General features: G+C 36.9%; 1 protein-coding gene across 1 annotated transcript in view; it reads right to left on the bottom strand.

Moving 5' to 3' along the window:
- The window catches only part of lmo7a (LIM domain 7a), a 60,742-nt gene that overhangs the window by 39,522 nt on the left and 957 nt on the right, over positions 1-20,263 (bottom strand). Inside the window, 3 exon segments of the mRNA XM_048194153.1 lie at positions 2,150-2,256; positions 8,554-8,623; positions 13,685-13,755. Coding sequence (XP_048050110.1) covers positions 2,150-2,256; positions 8,554-8,623; positions 13,685-13,755 — 248 coding nt within the window.

Here is a 20,263-nt window from a genome sequence, read left to right as displayed (position 1 = left end):
TATAGGGATTGGATGAGTCCTGTTTAATCAGAGCCTCGGTACAGTTTCCATGGCAGTGAGGGTGTGGCATGGTAACCGTCATGCAGCAAGGCTTGCTTTGTTTAATCTCGGCCCACAGGTTAGTGTCTGACAGCACTGTCGCTTCTGCTGAGGTAACAATGACAGGATTGGCAGAAACATAAAGCCCTCCCTTGCCCTATTCAAAGCAGTCTTATCATTATGGGCATGTTAATTTCACATATTTGAATCGTTACTAATTTGTATGTGACGTGATACAGCTATGATGTCACAATGCTCTAAAACACACCGATATTTGTGCTGGACTAGTTCAAGCCACAGCTGAACACACCTTAGTCAAATGAAGCCGTTCACAAAGGGATCAACTATCAGAAAACACAGGAAAAGAACAAAAGTCATTTGCATACAGTCCACTAAATAATTAGATCATCCCAAATGATATTTTTTATGTTGTTCCAAACTCATAATTATGAGTTTTTTGTTCTTTGAAACACATAAGGTGAATTTTTGAAGAATATCATTAGAACTCATTTTAAAAATAATTAATTGAATGAGAACTGAAGCTGCAAAAAAAAAAAAAAAAACACCCATAAAGCTATGATTAATATGGTTTATATGACTTGTGCTCTATATTTCTATCTAAGCCTTAAGGTCATATGATTTGTGTGTGAAACAGACCTTTAAACCATTATTCACTGAAAAACTTGACATTCGCCTTAACTCTCCTTGGCAAGTTCATGAGAATTCACGAGGGCTTATGAGAGTAGTAGTGATTCCCAATTCACAAATGAATTATCTTTTCGGTGAATCTTATTAAACATACCATAAAAGTTTCTGAATGATTTGTTTACGCATTGAACTGATCCGATTCAACTTTTCAAGTTACTTACTCAATGATCTCAATGATTAACAATCCACCGACAGCAAAGATTGTCAGTAAACAAACATTCTGTTAGCACAGCTATCGAATGACTTCAGAAGACTTGGAAAATAGCACACAATTCAAGCAAACTACACTTTCATGGTGCTTTTGCTTCCTTTTTTTGAAGCTTGACAGCTTCAGTCTCCATTCAATTCAACTTCACAGGGAAAAAAAACAACCAGCAAATTTATGAAAATTTCTCCTTTTGTGCTTTATAGACAACAAAGTCAGGTTTGGAACAACATGAGGGTAAATGATGACAGAATTATTTTTTTTATGTGAACTGTTGCAATGAATTATTAAATGTTCTAGTTCAATTTAAGTGACCTTGAAAATGTAATAGCCTAGTATTGTTTTTGTTCACAAATATCAAAATGCTATTGCGGTGATGAACATGTCAGAGCTAGGCTGACATATCTCACAACGTCACTGCCTCCCATAGACACACCTGTGAAAATACTGAACAGGTTGATCAACATGCCATGCTTTTCCACCCTGGTCACAGGCTGGGCTGATCCGAAACACTGAAACTACAACAATATAGCATGATTACAGCATGCACACAACATAAACACCTGCAAGTGACAAATTCACCCACAGCGCACACAGAAAGTCTTTAATCTCTCTTCATCTTGAATTTACACATACACAGGCCAATTGTCAGCTTGTGTTTCAGTGATAGTGAGAGTTTATGCTTAACTCATGAGGGTGATTCTGCTTTTTTAAGATCAGATTATAGTTTCATTGCAACTCACCTCTGCTCTTCTTTATTTATTACCTCTTCTCTAACTTTAATTTCTCACCTGACAAAAAAAGCCATAGCTAATTCATGATTTTCATTTAATATTCAATGTATTTTGATAAACAAAACAAGTTCATACAAGCCAGGCATGATTGTATGATAAATGTTATTGAGCTACTATGTCAACAACCACAGAACGTCCCATGAATCTTATAAAAATAGCTATTCACATTGACTTTCATACTGGCTCAGTTGAATTTAAATGACTGGCTTAGTAATACAAGCCTGTTTTACAAAAATATGTGGATATGAGACCAGAGGACAATAAGATCTGCCAAAATCACCATCCAGTGAGCCATAAACAGTGGTTGGACACATTTTGTTACAGCTAAACCACAGCTATTTTCACATTGGCGGAAGGTCAAACATATTACCGAACATTGTAAGTTGAGAAAACCAAAACTTACTTGACAGTCACACGTGTGGATAAGTCTTGCAGGTCTCCTGGGTGGAAAAGTTGGGCTTCTTTTAGTCCAAGCTTTGCACAGGCTTTTAGGAAGAGGCTGATGTTGTCCTGTCGACAGAGAATATGTGTCCACCTTGTGAGTTACACAGCACTCATACGGGAATTCTTTGGCACACACAGCCCAGAAATCATTACATCCAAAGTTCAGTCCAGTGAGCTGAAGCAGTGGGAGGAGACGAAAGAAGGCAATAAAAAGTGACACCACAAGAGCAAAGAATAAAGGCAGGATATCACTGATTGACCTGTGACTGTACCTGTGAGAGTAGGAGTTTGGCCTTGGGGCGGTGCAAAAGCATAACACAGAGTGTCAAAGCCACCAGTCCCCTCCCCCGCACATGTAAGGCAGTCACACAAACACACACGCACTCTCTTTTCACTCGCTCTAGACTAACCCAAACACATACCTACATGTGCACAAACTCAAGCATACTTTCCCTTTTCACACCCAGAAACCGCCACTCAAATCTCTCAGCAGAATATTCGAGGAATCTTCAGGGTGGATTATTTTGGAGACGGGGTTGCCATGAAACACAGGTGACTGAGACGACAAAGTATTTCCCCCAAGCAAATGTTAAAATTGCTCGGTGGGTGGGTAAGGAAATGCTTTTAATATTAAGGAAACTCAAGATTGTGTGTGTGCATTCACATATACATCCGGTATGTTGATGAATGTATCGTGGCACTGAAGTCGTGTTATGACATTATTTCAATTAGACTTGATCAACCATCTGGATGATAGTTCAGAGCGTGTAGCCCACCCTTTCCTGCTTTCCCGCTTGCTCTGAAATAATCACAGGGTGCTTCGGCCTATATTTAAACAGCAAACATGCTTATTAGCAGATGGCAATGAGGTGCTCCACTTCTGAATCACCTCCTCGCCTGCTGTTAAATCCTTTCCAGAGGTGCAAAGGTCAAAGGTCTCACCCTGACCCTGTGTGTGAGAGTCAAAGTGTACGTTTCATCTGTGTTTAAAGGTGACAAATGAGATACACTGCACAGAAAATGGATGTCAACAACAAGGCGTCTCTTATTGTTCTGTAGCTCAACCAAATTCTCACACTCCAACATCTAGTTCAGTGTCCTTAACCTTTAACCTAGACTTATGCAAAATATCTGAGATATGAAAAGGTCCAGCTAGTCACCTGTTTATCTGAATACCTGAATGCTAAATGTCTTGAAGCAGGTTGACTATTACATGTTTAACCTTTACTTGGAATTTTAAATGACCTACAATCTCTCAACAGGACATGTTAGTTAAAACATTAATATGTTCTAATAATTTAGCACAGATAGCTTTGGGACAGTGACATAATCACTGGCTAGAGTGTGTCTGATACCTCTACCTATAACAATATCACTTTGCACAAGCAAAATTCTTCAAATGTATTAAATTGAGGTCTAGTTCTTAGGTTTCATACAACACAATAGTTGCAGGTTCAATCCCAACTATATGTGACACTGGATCTATAACTTTTGTGTCCTTGAACAAGGCAAACAGCATGACAATTGGATGTTTATGCAATTAGCATACTGAACATTGATTTGAGCTACTAACTGTAATGAACAGTACTCACCCTCATGTCGTCCCAAACCCGTAAGACCTTTGTTCATCTTCGGAACACAAATTAAGTTATTTTTGATGAAATCTGATGGTTTCTGTACCATACATAGGCAGCAATATCATTGCACCTTTTGAGGTCCAGAAAGGTATTAAAGGGGTGGTTGATTATGATTTCATTTTTTTAACTTTAGTTAGTGTGTAATGTTGCCATTAGAGCATAAACAACATCTGCAAAGTTACGACGCTCAAAGTTCAAAGCAAAGGGATATATTTTCTTTTAAAGAATTCTGTTTAAGGACTACAACAAACGGCTTGTAGGGACTACAACAAGCTTCTTCCCTGGTTAGTGACATCACTAACCCTAAAATTTACATAAACCCTGGTCCCGAGAACACGCGACAAAGGGGTAAGGCCATGTTATTGCAATATAGTACGTAAGACAAACACAATAGCACATCATAAAAGCAAGATGACAACATAAGTAAGCTAAACTATAATTAAACTAAACTATACCTGTTCTGTCTTCATGCAGCATATATTCTCTGGCTCTGTAGGCATCTTACAACAGTTCCCACATGAGCGATTTATAGATAATCATGACAGAATATACTAATCAATGACTTTAAGATATCCCACATCAGCTACATAAATTCATCAACTAACCATTCAGATACGTCCTGTTGCATTCTACATGTTGTCACTTCTTCTTGAGTCTTTCCATCATTGTCCGACTCCGGTTTGAACATAAAAGGCTGAACAGTTTCTGACATTTTCAGTGAGTTTCCGTGAGGTAATTGGCACTGCTAACAGTACTATGTGCTAAGACGAGCTCTTGAAACTCCGCCCTCTTCTTGGGAGCAGCAGCTCATTTGCATTTAAAGGGACACACACAAAAACGGAGCGTTTTTGCTCACCCACAAAAAGTGACAAATTTAACACGCAATAAAAATGATCTGTGGGGTATTTTGAGCTAAAACTTCACATACACACTCTGGGGTCATCAGAGACTTATTTTACATCAAGTAAAAATGGCATTATACCACCCCTTTAAACTGACTACAGTAAAGACGTGACTAGTGGTTCAACCTTGTTGTTATGAAGCGACGAGAATATTTTTGTGCGCAAAAATAACTACTTCATTCAACAATTTTTTCCCCTTCCCTGTCAGTCTGCACTGCGTTCACTAGTATGTAGGGACGAGGAAAAAATGTTGAATAAAGTCGTTATTTTTGTTTTGTTTTTGTACACAAAAAGTATTCCCGTCACTTAATAACATTAAGGTTGAAACACTGTGGATTTCAACAAAAAATATCTTTTTTTGTGTTGCAAAGATGAACAAAGTTCTTATGGGTTTGGAATGACATGAGGGTGAATAATTAATGACAAAAATTTCATTTATGGGTGAACTAACTAGCACATCAGAATTCATCTCAAGAACCAAATCATGCAGACATAATGATGCAGAAAAAATCTCTAACTTTACAGTCAGTGCACTTACAGTAATCCTGTCAGAAATAATCAAGCCTATCAAGCCTTTCGTCCTACACTTATTTTTTTGGTGACTGCTGGTTCTTGTTTAGTTGCAAAGGCATTACTGGTGATATGCATGTAATCTGAGGTATGCTACAGTTCAATTCTTGTGATAAACTGTGTCAGCATTGATCAGTCTCTCAAGTGAATCATGTTGTTTTCAGTAAACTATTATGGTGAATTAGGGAATAATGCGCCATTTCATTAAAACGTTACAATTTAACACTGAGACGTTATGGGTTTAATTAAAGTAAATAATAAAATATAAACACATAAATGCACACATTTAAGAGCAAACAAGCCTGGTGGCCTGTGGAAAATTCTATTAAAATAATCAGTTCTGCCAATTCTCCTTTCACAGTGGTGAGACTCGTTGCAAATATATCCATCCAGCTCAATTATAGGGGGTTTATGAAGGGCTGCACTCTACAGAGTCATCTCTCTGCTAAACCTCAGGCCAAAGCCCTGCCAGAATGACTTTTCTAATGTGGCCGACCAGCGTGCCACACAAGTGTAGGCTTCCTCTCTTCAAATTGTTAAAAGGAGGATCAGCTATCCGGGGAAACACAAGGGTAAACCACGGCTCCGGATTTGATGGAACTATGGGAAAGTGATCCAGAGATCAACCGAAGCCAAACCCTGAGTAGAGTTTAGTGATCCAAAGCCAGAGTCGCTACACAGTCCACAAAACCAGAGATTTCCACTCTTGCACTAATGAGCCTTGATTTAACAAAATATAAAACCTCAGTATTAGAATGAAACTGTCTAACAAAAGCTAAGCAGCCAGAAGGAACAATAATGGTGCTGGTAAAATTTCATAGGCTTGAATGAGCCTTTCATTCTGCGGAAAAATATATCTTTCATCGGTCATAAACATAGCTGGATAAATGCATTGTGTTCTTTTGCATTTTAGGGTTTGCTGGTAGCTAAGAAACAGCGCTCTTAAGGACAAACTTTACAGGCTCAGCAGTATTTAGCAAAACTAAAATATACTCCAAAAACTATGTGTTTTTCTTTGCATGCCTTTGCTTAGCCCGTGCCATGTAAGCCCTCAATTGTGAGTTTAGGCTGTGCTTGATAGGTTTCGGGGTTGGAAGCATTTTATGGAAATACCACTGTGATGCTGTTGGACATGCAGACGCTTATCTAAGCTTACCTGGGTCAAGAGTTTTAAAGGCCAATGGGAAATAAATGAGCATGTTTTGCATAGATTAGGCCAAAAAGCTTCAATAAAAACAGCTTAATTCAGGCCCATATGCCACTTCTCTATGCTCTTTCATTAAAAAGTCCTAAAAAGATTCATGTTATTTAGTGTTGTCAGAGTTAACATTAACACATATATATGTTAAACTTATATTTATATTTATTTTTATTTTATAACAATATTTTATATAATAGTTAAACCTCAAAAAAGTTGCAGTTTAAGACATTTTAAGACCATAAAGATTGAAATTTAAGACCTACACGACGCACTACCAAAAAATATTCAAATCAAAGAAATTCTGAAAAAATCATTTTATTTCAATGAATTCAGTCATTGAAAAAGCATTAATTTAATTTACAGATAAAGCAATCACATTAGTAACCTTCCACACACCACAATGTGCCAAATGCCCAAAACCTTAGGCCCAAAATGAAAATAGGCTAAAACAAACTTGCCCTCAAATAGAATAGATTTCATCTCATATTTATTTACATTACAAAACAGAATATTAATAGCCTAATAGAGATTGAACAGGCTACTCCAACCCAGGTAACAACCAATGTAGCGCGCGCGCGCACACACACACACACACACACACACACACACACCAGATAATCCATGTTAGATAGATAGATAGATAGATAGATAGATAGATAGATAGATAGATAGATAGATAGATACTCTAATTATCCCGAGGTAAGTATCTATCTATCTATCTATCTATCTATCTATCTATCTATCTAACATTATCTGATGTGTGTGTGTGTCCCGCACTGTCCCATGTCCCATGAACTGTGAGCCCAGGTACCTCGACTTTCAATTCCATTGTTCCAGAAATGAATGTGGACGTCAAGCTGCTTGGTCCTGGTGGCTTTCATTGAACATTACGACATACGGCCCGGTAAGAGTACGAATCAATTCCCCCTTTATAAACTCCCCCAATCCAAATCTCGCCACATAAGTGATCTTGTTGGGCCCGCAGTACGTCTTCGCAAATACTGAATCAGGGAACATCACTTGGAAGAGATCGCTAATCTCACTGTTGCTATTAAATGAGTGGTGTTTAGTCACTGTGTGTAGTATCCAAAGCACCTCGGCTTTCGATGTGTCAGTCGATCCAAAAGTTCCCCGAAGGTTGTTCGACGGAGCTGCGATGATATTGCGCTGGAGACCGGAGGGACCAGGCATTCAGAAGGACGACGGCAATGGTGGGGCTAATTGGCCGAGTCCGCTGAAGGCATTTTGCGGCTAGCTTGTGTTTCTCCGCTCTGGCATGTGACTCCAGCGCCTTCACACCAAGAGTACCTGATTTATTTTGTTTTTTGCAAAGTTTGCAGTGAGCCTCGTACATGGAGTTGGGTACCGCTTGTAACCAACAGCAGAAATCGCTGTGATTAGCCATGTCTCGTAGAAAGTAACTCTGAGGAGACGCAGATGTATTTCGCGGGCAGGTATTGCATTTATCACGGGATTTGTAGTTTTATCACCGCGTATACCAACACCAATATACCCCAGAAAGAACTACGACTCAACACTTTTTTGCTACTTTGTAATAACTTTCAGCAGGTAACATTTCTGGAAATGGGTAAAAAAAAATTTTAGACCTGACTAAATGAAATTTAAGACCTCGGATTAAAAAATCTGGCCGTTTTTAAGACTTTTTAAGGCCTTAAATTTAAAGTTCAGAATTTTAGACTTTTTAAGACTTTTTAAGACCACGCGGGAACCCTGTTTTTGTACAGTCCAATGTAATGTATCATATGGTTTCCAAATGTAATTCAAAGAAGCCTTCTCTACATGCATGTGTATGGATCGTTCATAATAGACAAATTGCAATGCTTCCTGTTTGGAAAATGGTGACAAATGATTTAAATACCAAGCATAAGTAAATCACCTTTTTTCAATTCACACTAAATACCCATATACATGTAAATCATTTAGTAAATCACTCAAACTTCTTTTTGAGAGTTAAAGTTCTTAGTCAGGATGGAATACTATAGCTCAAATCAAGTATGCATGTCAAAGTACAAAAAAAAAAAAAAAAACTTACCAGGCCAGCAATAGGTGTGGATAACCTGTTTAATTTCTTGATGATGCCAGGTTTGATCTTGTTGATCAGACTAGAACAAGAAAAACAGAACAAAAGTCAACACAAAAATTACATCACGTGTCAGTGGCTTCCTTTAATTCTGACCATCTGGCTTCAGTTTACAAAGCCATCTAATGCCCTGAAAAAATACAAACAGCTCTGTGGAAACAGACATCAGTCAATAGCCTCCAAGTAAGTCTAGTTTTGTGTGTAAAACTGGTTTGGGGAAATACACAGAAACATTAAAGTGCAAAATCCAAGGCATGTGGCTGAGTGATGATCATGAAATATAATAATGTGAGGTATGCAAACTGTTAGAAACTTGATTTCTGACTTTTTTTTGCTCATGTGCAATAAAGGGAGAGGCAGTCATTAACATTCTTAGTGATGTGCAATTACTTCTGTGGTAGAAGAAAGAAAGTCATGCAGGTATGACATGAGGGTGAGTAAATAATGACAGAATTTTCATTTTGCATGAAAACTTTTAAGGAATAACATTAGGGATGCATGATATATCAGCCGCCATACCGGTATCGGCTGATATATACTCATTTTTAATGTTATCATTATCAGCCCAATAGGAAAATTTGGCTGATATATTAAAGCAGACAAATAATGGATTATTTCCTTAAGCTGAGACACTTCAGATGCGCATTGACCGCCATGATGGTTTTGATTTGCTTGAAATATGATTGAAATCACTTCAAAAAGGAAAATACAGTTAAGTGCAACATGTACAGCACAAGTCTGTCTCTGTCATATAGGCTACATAATATTATAATGAGAACATTATAATTGTGTGCTTGGTACATGGCTTTAATGGAGAGACTTTTGCTTGTGTAATCAGGCTCTCGAAAATTATATAAAATTTTTGATTTAGATATATCGGCCAATATATCGGTTATTGGGTTTCAAATATAAGGAATTATCGTATCAGCCAAATTTTTCATATCAGCGCATCCCTTAATAACATAGCTACCATTTTTGTTACAGTTTAACGCAGGCTTTAGAATCAATATCAAAGTCATGTAGTGTATTTAATAACATGCAAAAAATAAGATAAAATAATGTGTAAATATGTGATTGGTTGAATGTTGAATTTAACTGTAACATTTACAATTAAAGGTAAATTATATATAGAATATGATTGGTTAATGAAGCAGTGACATGCAAAAAGTAGGGTCATAACCATGGTAACAAAGTCAGAAATGTGTGTATGTGTTTAAAATAAATTACTTTTGGGTTTGGATTTACAAACAAAGCTTTGAGTCATCTTTAAAAAAAAAAAAAAGTTTCTAGTTTCACAGGACTCTTTTTTTGCACGTGAAATCCAGAGTGACAATATCCTCAGGTAATGTGGGCTTTTGTTCGCTCATGTGGAAATAGCAAAGCTAATGGCTCAGTGCAGACTGTAAGCAGGCAGCATGAGAGCGCAGGAGCAGGACGATGACATTCTGCAATGGACTGTGGTAATTAGTCTGCTGAGTCACTCGACTGACACCAGCGTGTCAGACCGGCCCACGCACTGCCCCAGAACCATCCAGTCAGGTTCAGAAATCTGCTAAAATCCCTGAGCTTGCAGCATGTCACACCCAGTCCACCGACCCAACGCTCTCTTTACATAAACAGCACAAGAGGCCTGAGAGCCGCCTCTCCCCGTGTGCCTGTCCTCTGCTCGGGTTTCTGAACCCGGCTAGAGTAGCTGGCACCTCTTCCCAGCTGTCCTTTTAAATGCTCTGCCATCCGTGTTGTTTTCCTCTGCTAGGCTTACTAATGCTTCCTGGGACGGAACAGAGTCTGATTGTGGCACCCTGGTACAAATTTTGTGTTTTAAAAATAGCTGCATGACACAATGGACGTTAAATGACACGCAGCTGACATTAGATGTGAATTGCAAATGAAAAAGTTCAGGTAGTGTTAGCTTGCATCACATTTCAGCCAACAGGTAAAACACTGTTTCAGTGCATTACAGAAAAGTAGTTAAAGGGGTAGCTCCAATGCTCACTGGAAAAATGTGCCTCTACACACATTTTTGCAACACTCCAAAAATGTACCAATAGGGTACAACAGGGCTAAAGGCGCATCGGGGTAAAAGGTGCATTTGATTTTTTTCTCTTTTAAACCACTAGATGGCACACAAATTCAGCTCAGCACTTTTCTTAACAACCACTTTTGACTATGGTGGATCCTTGGTGGAAATTTGGCGGATTCTGCGCTAATTTGATCTAATAATTAATGTTTTTTAAAATGTTGTAGATTTATGTAGTAAATGAGAATCAATAAAATTACTGACTATATTTTGAGGCAAAGGTCTTTTTTAATATTTTTCAGTTTTGTTCATGGTAATTAAAGCATCATTTTTTTAATAACAGAAGAATATGTAAAAGTTAGCTTAAAGGGATAGTTCACCCAAAAATGAAAATTTGATGTTTATCTGCTTACCCCCAGCGCATCCAAGATGTAGGTGACTTTTTTTCTTCAGTAGAACACAAATGATGATTTTTAACTGCAACCGCTGCCGTCTGTCAGTGGTATAATGCAAGTCAGCGGGAACTATTTAAGAGTAAATAAAACACGACAGACAAATCCAAATTAAACCCTGCGGCTCGTGACGACACATTGATGTCTTAAGACACGAAACGATCGGTTTGTGTGAGAAACCGAACAGTATTTATATCATTTTTACCTCTAATACACCACTATGTCCAACTGCATTCATCACTCGATTCGTTTGGTCTGATCGCGCTCTGACAGCGGCAGTGATGTCTCGCGCATATACTTCAATGAGAGCGAGGCATCACGAGCTGCAGGGTTTAATTTGGACTTGTCTAAGCAAGTTTTATTTACTCTTATTGTAGAAGTTCCCATCCACTAGCATTATTTGACTAACAGACAGCAACAGTTGGAGTTAAAAATCAGCATTTTTGTTCTAGTGAAGAAACAAAGTCACCTACATCTTGGATGCTCTGGGGGTAAGCAGATAAACATCAAATTTTCATTTTTGGGTGAACTATCCCTTTAAGTTGGGTGTCCACCAGAGACAATCACCATATTTATAATGAAACTATCATATTTAAAAATATGATATTAATCATATCATATAATAAAAAAATATCATTTAAAAGCTATATTAAGTTATTATGGGATTTCATTCAATGCTTTCAGAATCTTTACTTTTTTAAATAATTTTGTTTCTGTATTTCTAAAAAGTACATATTTTAATAACAGTATATTCATTGAACAAAAATTAATTTATCAAAATAAACTGAAAATAGTACAATATACATTATTAAAAACTTATTATTTTAGGTAAAAAGTATTTTTATAAGTACGTTGTGCCTTTTGCCCCATACTGGTGAGCCTTTTAGCCCATGTGTGGGGTAAAAGGCCTATGCACCTTGCCACGTCATACATTTGTAAGATTTTTAAACAAACCGCTTTTATGATTTATTTTCACACAAAATATGTTGCTCCATCAATGTTCAATAAAAACATGTTTTTTTCTGCAATCATACTCTATGGGAGTAGTGAAAAGGGCATTTTTCTTAATTAAGGTGTGCCTTTAGCTCCGTTGTACCCTACATGCAATTCACTGCAGCTTCAAGCTGAAATGAACACCTGTGGCAGTGAAAACACCAACAACTTTTATTCCTTTTCACATTTCTAATTACAATTACAGGGGCAGATTATTGATTAATAAAGACTTATTTTTGCATGGTTCCTTGCGCAATACTATGTTATGACCTGAGGAAGATCCATTCAGATCTGCTCTGATGGATAGATCCGTTTAGTTCCACTCTGACGGACAACAACAACAACAACAACAAAACTCCCTAAGACTTCCTAGCTCATCCATCCAGATAGCAAAATGTTTTTACTGTTATTTCTGTTCCTTATGTTCTATTTTTATTATTCTTCTTTATGTAAAGCACTTTGACTTTTACCATTGTGTATGAAATGTGCTATACAAATAAAAATGTCTTGCCTTGCCTTGCCTTGCCTAAAACACTTTTACTATACTGCATGATTTATGCATGATGAACTAATTCATTTTGACATTTGCATCACATAACGAGCTCCATTTGTTTGGCTTTAATGATGTACTGTGGTAAACTTGCTTGGTAACTCACCTGATACTGCATTGTATTTACGATGCAGAACGCTATATGAGTCCTTTGAAACACAAGTCACAATAAAAGAGCTCAAAGACTTGTAGAAGCAAGCTAAAACAGTTACTTCAGCACAGTCTTGAGGGTAACAAATGACAAGAAACGTGAGTAATCGCAAGTAATCAGATTACTTTTTTCAACTAGTAAAGTAACATATTAAAATTACTACAAAATATCTGAGTTACTTTGTTTTCCCATTTATTGTCTGACACCTCTCCTGTCCCAGTGTTGAGAAAAATTGGGATTAAGTGCAGCAGCACTGTGTGTGCTGTGCAAACATGTAGTTTATTGTAGTTCTAGACAAAATGTGAGCAGGAATTGCACAAAAGCAGATTTACTATTCCTTAGAATTAATAAAAACAGTGAAATGCAAACTCATAATATTTAGCAAACCTGCAATAATTTAATACACACACACACACACACACACACACACACACACACACACACACACACACACACACACACACACACACACACACACACAAATGCATTAACCAATGCCTTTGCTGCTGCTTTGATGATCTATTTCAACCATATTAATAACCAAAAATGACCTTAGATAAACATCACATTTGTGTTTTTATTTATTCATTATTCATTATTCATAGGTAAGAGTGTTGAACTGTACAGGTGTGAATTTGCATTTCCTTCAGCCTGAGGCTTATTGATTTCACTATTGGTGTGAAAGGGACTTGACATTTGCTAAAAATAGAACTTTTTTCAAAATTAAATGAACTGTCCTTTAATAGCGTTTACATTGTATTATGTTTGTGGTGCACAAAAAGAATTATGCAATGGTTAAGATTAAAAACCTTTACAAAACGATAAGCAACAAAGTTTTAGCAGAATCCTTTTCATTATTTAAGCAAGAAAACCATGGTAAAAAATTAGAAAAGTATAAAAAAAACAGCTTTACTTACTCACACAACAGAAGTCCATTCTCCAGAGAACTTCGGAAATTACTGCTCCCAAACTTCTTCTTAGTGACTGCCTGCGAGACGAAGACAAACACAGGAAGCACTAAGAACCAGTGAGTGGGAACGTAGGATGTCCAGGGAAATGAGGGGAAAGTTGTTCTTCCAAGCTTTAAGTCCAAGCATCTAGCACACCAGTACAATAACACAGCCTCTTTTGGAGAATCGTGGGTTATTCAGTAATCAAGGCTGGAGCCCAGCAGCCAAACCACAGAGAACGAGAGCATCTGGAGGAATGTCACAGTTCTACACACAGCTTCATGCCTTTCCAATGATCTCAAGCTACTCCTGCAAGATACAGAAGGCAGGCAGCCCATTGTTTTTGCTCACACACAGGGAAGCATTTATGTTGTGTTTATTCCCCCACACTACATTGTTACAATGTGAGCCCTGTTGCTCCACACCCCATATAATATAATCTATGAGTAAAGCCCTTTTTCCGATACAAATGTTTTCAATTTCCAAGTTTAAATGGCAGTAAAACATTCTACCGAGTTTAGCTTTCATGAGACGGAGCCGTTATGAGTAATACTTTAAGTATGTTGTTTTTATAATATGCTACTGGTATAACATCAAATTTAAGAAACTACTTACAAACAATCAGGCCATACAGACATACTGTAATGTAATATCTCCAAAATGGTCTTGTTGAAAAAACAAAGCATGCAAAAGATATAAAAATCTATGGATGTCAATAAAGGGTAACCACTTATCAATGTCTGTTGTGTAGAACAGCACACTTTTAAGCTGCTTTTACTTCGACTGTCACTCAAAAACATGCCATGTATTCAGAGGGTGTGGAGGGCCTTACATATAAAAGGACACTGGTTATATTGAGATCAGCATTGACTGCGAGATTTGAACCGCAATTGTTCTCTTTTAGAAGCAAAACTTCAAAGGGCACTTTCTATGTCTGCTGAACAAAACAAGAACAAAAATAATGTGTGGACAAATACTATGATCCTAATACTAGATCCAGTTACACTGCAAGCTAAAGGTGATTATTTCAACAGAAATTTTGCATTCCATGTCACATTGATCTAAATCTTTCAAAGCTTGAGACAATAATAAGATAATCTTCTAATACAGCCAAAAAGGTCTAGTATGTATTATTTTGTCAGAATATTGTTTTTGGAATAAAAAGTCAAAAAGCTTCCTGTCCCCTTCATGTAGATTTATGAAACTATTACACACTTTCACAGATATGGAGTGTAAAGAGGTTAATCATATGGAGCATATTCAAACAGCATGGTGCAGTAAACATCAGAGTTCAATGACATATGAAATCCTGACCCCTGCTGTTCCTGTCATTGTAATGTCCATGATGGCTTATTGTTTTTAAACACATCTCTGTAGCAGGTGGAGAACAATTTGAGAGCTTGAACAAAATCACTTACATAACCAATTAACAAATGAACAAAAATATAAAAAATATTTTAGTACTATTAAATTATATATTATTGTAAAAGGAAAAACAGAATTTATATAGCAAGAATCCATTAAACTGATCAAAAGTGACAGTAATCAAAGAATTCTGAAAAACAGTATCACAGTTTCTACAAAAAAATTAAGCAGCACAACAATTTTTTCGACAATGATAATAATAATAATGTTTCTTGAGCTCCAAATCAGCATATTAGAATGATTTTTAAAGGATGACACTGAAGACTAGAGTAATGATGGTAAAAATTCAGCTTTGCCATCACAGTAATAAACTACATTTTAAAATATATTAAAGCTGCAGTACGTAAGATTTGCCTCTTTGTCACCATCTCTGTTTGAAACCTGCAATTGCAGTTATTTGCGGAATTATCATCTTTACGTGGGTTGTGTATCGGCATGGTTCCTCACCGCGGATGAATCTAGGACTGCAACAACTATTTGATAAAATCGATAATGAAAATCATCGACAACGATTCTCATTATCGATTAGCTGGCTCCACCCACCGTGCACAGAAGACTTCCACCAGTAGCGTCAAATTACAGCACTGAATAACGCATTTCTATGGGCAAAAATGCATCTAAGAATAGTGGAGGACACAGAGTGAGCTGCTGCAGGAAAGGTACGAGATCAAAGCTGATCAAAACATGAGAATTCTTTATTTTAAGCTTCAAGCTAATGCATTAGCATAATGGCTTGCCCTGTCAGGCGCTTTGACAGATGCATGCATTTCCTCAGCGCAAAACATTCATTCTACGTCTATATCCTTATCTGTATATGTTACAAATTTACGCGAGCATTTCCATTTTGCATAAAGGCTCGTCCTGACAGTCTGCGTTAAACTTCAAACTTTACTGAAAGAGCGCCGGCGCGCTCACCTGCGTCAGACAGACAGTACGTGGTAGAGAGGGAGACAATTAATATTCAGCACAAAAATATTCATTTTTGCTGAAATATCTGTTGTTTACATTTACATTTAAAAGTCAACATGTCATTCAAGTATTTTATGATAGTAGTACTGTAAAGGGATAACAACACGTAATTGAATATAAATGTAAGACATTTCTTATAGCCTATTTAAAGGATAAAGAAATGACAGTAAGAGGTGATTGTGTTCAGAGTGAATGTGTGTGTTCCTGCAGAACATTTATCTTGTCTGTTGATTAACACTGAGTTTGTGTTTTTCTTTATTATCTTTATCTTCATTTTTAATGTAGAGATTTAAACTATATTCACTATATACAGTGCTAAAGTTATTAGACATCTGGGGCCGTATTCACAAAACATCTTAAGGCTAAAAGTAGCTCCTAAATTGACGATTTAGGAGAAACTCTTAAAAATAATGGGCGTGTCAGTCCTAATTTTAGGAGTCCTAAATTTTTGCTCTAAGAGTATTTCACAAAGCATTTTAGTGCTAAAACTAGCTCCTAAATCTGTGAAACCTTAGGAGTAGTCAAGAGGACTCCTAAGTCACTAAGACCAAATCGCAAACAGTCCTAATCCACCCAAAGACACTGAATACCATTGAGGCAGTAGCGATAGAGCCTTGGGTGCTGAACCTTTTCTTCATAAATGCATTATATTTTGATTTATAGATTTAAATCTACGATGACAAATAAATTGAAAAATGATGACTATTTAACAAATAAATAAATATTGTCAGATTACCTGTGGCAATGGTTTTCATGAGTTCACACTTACAAATGATTGAATAGAGTAAAAAAATTTTAAAAATAAGCATATTTGGTGTGCTGTCCAAGGGGATCGAGGGCTCCGAGATGCAGACATCCAAGAGGCGGTCCACAATTCACTGTATATACTAGTTTAATTAGTGACACTTAGCCTACATTTTAAAACCTTTATTTGAATATGGCAACATTTTTATTAAAAATATTAATTTGAATAGGGCAACATTTATATTTTAAAACCTTTATTTGAATATGGCAACATGACACGTCATTCTACAATATTTCTATGATTAAATCTCTGACTCCTCCCCCATCAGCCAATCACTGTGTGTATACTCCATAGCAACGAGGTCAACCCCGCCCTCACTCTTAAGACTTCAGTCTGTTCCTTAGTAAAAGTTTGTCTCAGCAGCTTTGTGAATAGGTTTTAAGAGAAAACTCTTTGCTAAAAACTTTTACTGCCATTTAGGAGAACTCTTAGTGGTAAGATAAAATGTTTTGTGAATACGGCCCCTGATACCCAATGTATGGTTTGTGCCACAGGTCAGGGCAGCCTAAACTATATTGATGCTAAAATCATTTTTCATGTTTCTATAATGGTTAATCCACCAGTATGTGTACAGGAGTATTTCTAAAGCTACTATATATTTATTGTTGTTATCCGTGAAGTTTTACAAGAAAGGCAGGAAAAAGTAAAATGCTGTGAGAAAAAAATGATCCGCCGCCTGCAGCACCCTTCACATGCCATATACAGTAGCCTACTAGCTGGACACCTTCTTTATGTAAACAGACGTGACGTAATGACACATAGACGAATGGCTGCATGCTCGTTTTTCCCTGCGGAAACCCACCAGTACCATTTGAATTAGAAAACATTATTACAAGCTTACCATCGTGAACCAGGCTAAGGTAAGGTAAGTTTTGAACACTGGCTAGTTATGTACTTGCTCAAAAATTGATTTTGGATAATTTTTAACCAAAAAAAGTTAAGGACTGCAGCTTTAAAACAGAAAACAATTATTTTAAATTGTAGAATATTTTACAATATTGTTTTTACTGTATTTTTGATAAATAAAATAAATAAATAAATAAAAAACACACAGCACCCATTCTACCACCTACACCTCTAGTCCAAAAAAGAAGGATTTATTACAAACTATTTATCTTCAAGCTCACGTGATGGTATCACATACTCATTTCAATCATTTAAATAGCAAGTTTTGATGATTTAAGACATGATTTTAGCTGCACTTTTGCACACAGCTATTGTTCATTCACGAAGGAGCAATGAGGCATTCCAAGTTGTTTGGACACACGGAATGCTGCACATCGTTAATTGTGCCAAAGTGCTTTAATCGTTTGCAAGGTCTGCTGAACAAGAAGGAATATTGGGAGAAACTGCTTAACAACACATCTCTAGAGTCATTTTAGGCTAACAAGAACAATCAAGTATAACTGTTTCATACTATTCAAATCTGTAAACAATTTTTTTTTTCAAAAACACTTTAAACTTCAAATTAGATGACCTCGATTTACCTCAATAATAATAACCAGTGGATGAAATATTTAACTTACATGTATAAAAAGCTACTTTTTAACAAACCTGCTTTCTAAATATTTAAAGGATTAGTTCACTTTCAAATTAAAATTTCCTGATAATTTACTCACCCCCATGTCATCCAAGATGTTCATGTCTTTCTCTCTTCAGTCGAAAAGAAATTAAGGTTTTTGATGAAAACATTCCAGGATTTTTCTCCACATAGTGGACTTCAATGGCCTCCAGACGGTTGAAGGTCAAAATTACAGTTTCAGCGCAACTTCAAAGCGTTCTACACGATCCCAGACGAGGAATAAGGGTCTTATCTAGAGAAACCATCACTCATTTTCTAAAAAAAAATAAAAATTATATACATATTAACCATAAATGCTCATCTTGAACTAGCTCTCTTCTTCTTCATCATTATTAGAATTCTGGCAGTGTAGACACTGCTAAGTGTATTACTGCCCTCCACAGGTCAAAGTTTGAACTAATTGTTATATACTTGCACAAGCATATTGTATATGACAATTTAGTTCAAACTTTAACCTGTGGAGGGCAGTAATACACTTAGCAGTGCTTACACTGTCAGAATTCTAATAGAGAAGAAGAAGAAGAGAGCTAGTTCAAGATGAGCATTTATGGTTAAAATGTATAAAATTTTAATTTTGTTTTAGAAAAGGAGTGATGGTTTCTCTAGATAAGACCATTATTTCTCGTCTGGGATCACGTAGAATGCTTTGAAGCTGCAGTGAAACTGTAATTTTGACCTTCAACCATTTGGAGGCCATTGAAGTCCACTATATGGAGAAAAATCCTGGAATGTTTTCATCAAAACCCTTAATTTCTTTTTGACTGAAGAAAGAAAGACATGAACATCTTGGATGACATGAGGGTGAGTAAATTATCAGGAAATTTTAATTTGAAAGTGAACTAATCCTTTAATATGATTTCACCGCAATAATGATTTAGCCACAGTGGCTAACGGTTAAATGTCTACACTTAGATATACCAAGCAACTTCAGATGGGTGGCTAATTTTAGGTTTGACTTTAACGAGCTGAGAACTACCCTGGAGAAAAAAACAGGAATGTCTCTGCCCACAGAGCGGGTGCAAGAATGAGCACATGTGACAAACTCCAGATCGTTCAGCTGACTATAATACCCTACACACTCACACACTCAACACTCCAGCACTGCTCAGTGCGCCCTCACGCCTGAAAACCCGTTAGTCATCCAGATTGGACGCTAAGCAGCACATCACCTTCCTCTGCAGGGGGGCAATCAGCTTGGGGCTGAAACTGCCCTGCCAAGGTCCACTGCCTGTGACAATGAACCAGTGTGCATGTGTGAGAGACTGATGTCACACTGAAAGCATTTAGATTCACCCCTCATGAATTAAGAACAATATTTGTTCAGTTACAGCCAGTGCTTTGGCCCTGCCATCTCCCGCTGAGAAGGGAATTCACAAGGATAGGAAAGTCCTAATCATTTGTGCCCTAGACTAAGAGGGTTCCAGAGGGCTTGGAGGAATAAACCCAGTAAAGCGTGTGAAAATTGTTGCAGGACTACTTGTTTTACACTGTCTGTGAGCGTGACGAAAAAAGAAAATAGATGTTTTTTTGTTGAGTGCTTTAAGATATTGTTTTCCCAAAAATGAAAATGCTGTCATAATGTATACTCTCCCTGTCGTTCCAAACCTGTATGACATATTTTGAGAAATGTCTCACTGTTTTATGTCCAGCCAACATTCTACAAAATACCTTCTTTTGTGAAACGAAGAAAGTCTTACAGGTTTGAAATTACATGAGGACATAATTTACATTTTTGGGTGAACTATCCCTTTAATGCAATCACATA

The sequence above is a fragment of the Megalobrama amblycephala genome, linkage group LG6 (genome assembly GCF_018812025.1).
Source record: "Megalobrama amblycephala isolate DHTTF-2021 linkage group LG6, ASM1881202v1, whole genome shotgun sequence".
Lineage (NCBI taxonomy): Eukaryota > Metazoa > Chordata > Actinopteri > Cypriniformes > Xenocyprididae > Megalobrama > Megalobrama amblycephala.
The sequence above is the reverse complement of the archived record's forward strand: the minus strand, read 5'-3'. Positions and strand labels throughout refer to the sequence as shown.